This window comes from Mustela nigripes, chromosome 12, assembly GCF_022355385.1.
Source record: "Mustela nigripes isolate SB6536 chromosome 12, MUSNIG.SB6536, whole genome shotgun sequence".
Taxonomy (NCBI): Eukaryota; Metazoa; Chordata; class Mammalia; order Carnivora; family Mustelidae; genus Mustela; species Mustela nigripes.
In genome coordinates, this window is record NC_081568.1 from 50,601,625 (window position 1) to 50,607,624 (window position 6,000).

At 38.1% G+C, this 6,000-nt stretch overlaps 1 protein-coding gene across 1 annotated transcript in view; it reads right to left on the minus strand.

Annotated features, from left to right (window-relative positions):
- Positions 1–5,222, minus strand: part of ATP10B (ATPase phospholipid transporting 10B (putative)) — a 169,716-nt gene extending 164,494 nt beyond the window's left edge. Inside the window, exon 1 of the mRNA XM_059417295.1 lies at positions 5,133–5,222. Coding sequence (XP_059273278.1) covers positions 5,133–5,160 — 28 coding nt within the window. The 5' untranslated portion in view covers positions 5,161–5,222. The remainder of the gene's footprint in view (positions 1–5,132) is intronic.
- Between the last annotated feature and the right edge of the window lie 778 nt (positions 5,223–6,000).

Consider the following 6,000-nt stretch of genomic DNA (forward strand, 5'->3'; position numbering starts at 1 on the left):
GATTTTATTGTTTCTTGTCAGGAAAAAGACAAAGGAAATTCAAAACAAATAAGCTTTCCAAGATACATCATCAGGGAACAAATAAAGATGTGAAATGAAACTCAAGGATCATGTACTATAAGGTGACAGTGACATACGTGCTCAGACACTGTGTTTTAGCAGATTGGGACTTGTATGACCTCTAAGCTATGCCTTTGACTCTAAAATGATTGGTGTAACTCAATCCATATTTAATGATGAAGATTACCCAAGATGAGGCCACTGATGTCACTGATGTGCAATTTCTAAGCAATCATTGCCTTTTCAGTTCTTTGTGAGCTGGTTGACTGGTGAATGGCTGCGCCAGCAGAACCTTCCTAGAGATGACTGAGATCAGGAGACTGCAGTAGGCTGGCCCTAGAGAAGCAGTCGTCATGGGAATGACCACTGTGGCTAACACTACAGGGATAAATACAGATGTTCCCTGTTGGGCAGCAGGCCTCCATTTGTGAAAAGGAAGCTAGAGGACACAGCCCATTCTCCTTGCCACAGACACACGTTATTTCATTTCATTTTTCTATAGTTTTGAGGTATATTTGATGTATAATAAACAATGTCTATTTAAAGTATACAATTTGATGAGTTTGACATAAGTATACATTCATGACATCACTGCAATCCAGTTAATGAATATATCCATCACCTCAAAAGTTTCCTTTTGCCTCTTTCTAAATCCCTGTTCCTCATAATCCTGCCTTCCAGGATTGGATTTCCTTTCTGTCCTACAGACACACATTTTTAATAATTTTTTAAAAAAGATTTTATTTATTTATTTGACATACAGAGATCACAAGTAGGCAGAGAGGCAGGCAGAGAGAGAGGGGAAGCAGGCTCCCCGCTGAGCAGAGAGCCCGATGCGGGGCTCAATCCCAGGACCCTGGGATCATGACCAGAGCTGAAGGCAGAGGCTTTAACCCACGGAGCTACATAGGTGCCTCTTTTAATATATATATTTTTTAAATTTAAAGATTTTATTTATTTGACAGAAATCACAAGCAGGCACAGAGGCATGCAGAGAGAGATGGGGGGAAACAGGCTCCCTGCTAAGCAGAGAGCCTGATGGGGGGCATTTTTAATAATTTTATATAAATGGAATCATACAGTATTTTGGAGGTGGGGTGGCAGCTGTGTTTGGCATCTGTTATTCAGCACAATTATTTTAATATTCTTCTGTTTTTTATGTATCAGTAATTTATTCCTTTTTGCTGTTTGCACAGCGTATACCACACACTATTTATTTGTGTTTCCAGTTTTGAACTAATGTAAATAAATTGTTCTCAATATTTGTCTTTATGAGTGGGATACCAGTTTCTTTGTTTCCTTTGGGTATTTAGGAAGGGAATTTTTAGGTTGAATAGTGGAGATATAATCAATTCAATATAATTGTGTATAAGTGGATATATAATTATAAAATTAATTTTTAGGAAACTTCCAAATTGCTTTACAAATGTTTTTTTACCATCTTGCATTCCCACCAGCAGTGTATGAAAGTTCTAGTTCCTAATTCTTACCAGTTTGTGATCTTTTTAATTTTTAACCATTCTAATATGTTGCAGGGGTATTTCCTTATGAATTTTATTTGCCTTTCCTTAATGACCAAAGATTTTGCATATATTTCATGTATTTTTTTATTCTGCAATTTGTTTTTGGTTCAAATCTTTTCCCTATTTTTTAAAATTTTTTTGTGTTGCTGGTCTTATTTTTAAGTTATGAGTTCTCTACATATCTCAGTCATAAGTTCTGTGTTAGATATGTCATGCAAATATTTTCTTCCCAATCTATACCTTGTTTTATTCCTGTAACAGTGTCTTTCAGAGCAAACTTCCTGGTTTTATGAAATCTAAATTTTTTCTTTTATAGTTCACGCTTTTGTATCATGTTTAAGAAATCTTTGTCAAGCCCAAGGTTACTAAAATTTTCTCTTAGTTTTTTTTCTCCCAGAAGTTTTATAATTTTAGATCTCACATTTAGATTTATGATCTTTTTGAGTTAGCAGCTTATGGTATAAAGGTTTAAGATTCATTTTTTTGCATGTGACTATCCAATTATTTTAGCACAATGTATTGAAAAGATTATCCTTTCCGCATTTTACTGCCGGGGTACCTTTGTCTAAATCAATTGACTATATGTATGTGGGTACATTTCTGGCCTCTGTTCTGTTGACCTATATGTACAGGCTCATATTTGACTTGAAATTTATCATGTTTTCCTTGAAGCCCTGGATTATTAGAATCTTTTTATTGGCTTTAAAAGCAAACACAACCAAATCAAATGACAAAAGGGGATTATTCATACCCGTGTAGGGAATATATTGGGTTAATGTTCATTGAAGGATAAACTTTATAAGAACAGAGATATGGATTTATTCCCAACGAATGGATTGAGATTAGACATGGTGTAAATGGAAGAGAGTTGAAATACAAACTAGGTAATCTTAGATCTAATGCTGGCTTTATCATTCACTAGTATTTGATCTTGAGCAGACCGAGTTGTCTAAGTCTCCATTCTTATATATGGGGAACATTAAAACAAGTAGGTAACAGAAGACTGCAGAGTTCATGTGGTAAGGATGGGATATATACAAGGTAGAGAGGTTAGACTGACATTTTGCTCTCTCCAGAAATCTATAGGCTAACATTAAAAAAGAATGCTAATGAAGAAAGTAGTTCAGTTTACTGTGTATGGTAACAGAGCAACATTTCTCAACATTAACCCTTTAGGTCAGATAATTCTTTGTTGTGGGGGGCTATCCTGTGCACTGTAGGATGTTTACAGTATCACCAGCACTCTGCACTCCCAAAGCAGCAACAAAAAGTCTCCAATGTCAAATGTCTATGGGGGCAAAATCACCATACTTGAAAGCCAAGGCTATAGAAGATACAAATAGTTCATTGTAGTAGGCTATAGGGAAACAGCATTTTAAATAGCAGGGGGAACTTCATTATGTTCAAAATTACCAGTGGTTGATCCAAGCTGCTTAAAGGTTGGGTGGTGGTGAAAGTGAATTTTATGTTATTATGTCACCAGTGGTTGGCTGCATATCACAGTGGGTATTGAAACACTGAATAGGATAGCTGGAGGTGAAACCTGACCTTCCTAAGACTCAGTTTTCTTGTCTGTTACATATGTATGATAATTCCAAGAGCACAAGAGGTTCAGGGAAAATTAAATGAGATGATCTACATAAAACCTCCTAACACATTGTATATACTTAATATGTGGTGGACATTGCTATTACTATGGAGGCAGAAACACTTGCACTCTAGAATCACTTTCCTACAACAAGAAGCTTTTGCCTCTGTCCATTCTCTTCCTGGTTCCTCTGCAAGGCAAGAGAAGATGTTTTCCTGACTGATCAAAGCATTGACATAGCTGTCAATTATCTTGCCATACTCTGAAAAATTTTAGTTTTTTTCTCATACTTCTGTCTTCCTGTCTCTGCATGGTAAACAGATGAAGGCAGACCGGGCCACTGGGGAGAATCTGCTAACCTCTCTTTTTTTCTGATTTAGTGTTCCCAGTTGGGTAGGTAGACATGGCTCTTGTTGGAGCCTTATCATCACTCTTTTCTTACTGGCATGTTTTGGAATACTGGGTCAAGATTTAGATGAGGAGTAGAAGTGTCTGGATGGCTCAGTTTGTTAAGGATCAGACTCTTGATTTCAGCTTAGATCATGATCTCAGGCTGGTGAGATCAAGCCCTGCATTGAGCTCTGCACTCAGCATGGAGCCTGACTGGGATTCTCTCTCTCCCTCTCCCTCTGCTATTCCCTCCATTCTCTCTGTCTCTCTCTTCCTCTTTCTTAAAAAAAAAAAAAAAAAAAAAAAAAAAAAAAAGATTTGGATGGGGAGTAGAGAGACATAGAGGAAAGGCTAGATTAATAATTGAGACCTCAGTAAACCCTGTGATTCAATCTAACCTTTCTATCAGAGCTTTGCAACACTCCCAAACTCTTAATAATGTAGTACTTTGCATTCCTTTTACATGATTTTCCTGGGAAGCCCATAAAGTAGTGGGATGATTAATAAAGCTGGCTTTGGGCATCTTAAGGTCCCAGACTTTATAATTACAAAATAACCATCAATCCAGCAGCCCAATCCATCATAATTTACATTGTAATCTTTAGAGTTTCTTTGACAAATAAAAAATGTATGTTTCGGGCGCCTGGGTGGCTCAGTGGTTAAGCCGCTGCCTTCGGCTCAGGTCATGATCTCAGGGTCCTGGGATCGAGTCCCGCATCGGGCTCTCTGCTCGGCAGGGAGCCTGCTTCCTCCTCTCTCTGCCTGCCTCTCTACCTACTTGTGATTTCTCTCTGTCAAATAAATAAATAAAATCTTTAAAAAAAAAATGTATGTTTCAAGAATCTGTAAAAGAAGGTTAGGATTGCCTTTCTGGATCCCTTTAAGCTGTAATTATTTTCTCTGAGTTATCTACATTTTCATAGAATTTTAGGCATAGACACCATGAAATATACTGCACCCCTCATAATAAGGAAAGCTCTTCCTGGTATCTGGTGGATCAATCTATATTATGATTTTTCCCAAAGTCTCTCCTGAAGTGACAATTCATATTTTCAATAGCACCCCAGCCTTTAAATTGTATCATGATGGAAGCAGAGGTAAGCATGATAGCTTATTCGAAAGCTCTAACCCTGATAAGAAGAGAATAGCTTGGTCATTCATAATGATGGCCAGTTATTTTTCACTGAATATATACACAAAGAAAATAAAACAGCCATTCTTTTTTTAAAGACCTTTGCTCCTCCATCTGTTTTACTGAACTCAGTAAGGCACGAGTGAACACCTGAGGTCTTTGTAGATTGAGTCTTTCCAAACACCAGGGCATGTTCTGTAGACACTTATGGCAACAGGCTGTGTAAGAACAGTTAGGATGTCTGTACCCAAAGGAATATCCATCTGTCTGTTCTTTCCTATGTCCTCTTTGATCACCCCAAGTCACCACCTTCATGCAAACATTTCACGCTTCCCCTCCCATTCTCACAAAAAGAAAACTGCTTTCCTTTCAGGAGGAAGAGGAAATCTGAATGTTGTCCCTCCCCGTGTTGGCTGTTTCTGCTCCAGGATGTGCTTACTCATAGGAACTCTGGAGTCCTTGGGCATCCTCTACCATTACTGCCACCGTTGTAGACGGAGCAACGATGCCCCACACTTGAGGGTGTCAGGCCCGCACTTCAGCATTTCACAAATATCCTCAGAGCAGCATTCTTAGACAACAGAAGGAAGTGCCAGCAGTTTTAGGATAGGACTCTCAAATTCGAAGCTGAGAGAGAGAGAGAGAGAGGGAGATATCAACTTCCATTCTCATTCTAGGAAAATCGGGCAGTCTGAGCATCTGCTACCTGCAGAATGTAAGTCAACACCTCCACTTACTGGTAACAGGCATGTCACTAACACAACAGCAGTGTTGGTACTTCAGTGAAAGAAGGTGTGACTGGGTTTTAAATTGGGTGCATGCGGCTTGAAATAATCAATAACCAAGAAGACTAGAAACTTTCTTTTCCCACAGCCTTGCTTCCAGTATATATCCAAAGACAATAATCCTGGAGGTAAGGTACTGTGATTGCCACTACTGTCCTAATCAGCAAAATGAAGATTTCCTTCAAGAGTTCCCATCCTTTGCCTTATACAGTGTAATAAAATTTACAAAGAAATGTTGGGAGCTGATCGAGGATTGCTAAGGCTTTACTTTTCCAATTAAGTGAAAAACAAAACCCAAACCCCAAACTACCTTTATACTCATATGGTTTTATTCTGTCAACATTAGGAATGATATGATCTTCTCATCTGATCTCGGAAGCTAAGCAGGGTCGGGCCTGGTTAGTACTTGGATGGGAGAAATGATATGATCTTAGAACAAATAACAGTCCTTAAGTTAAATTAATCTCACTTTATGAAAACCCTATTATAATATTTTTTAATTTTTCTCACTTTGCTGAAGAC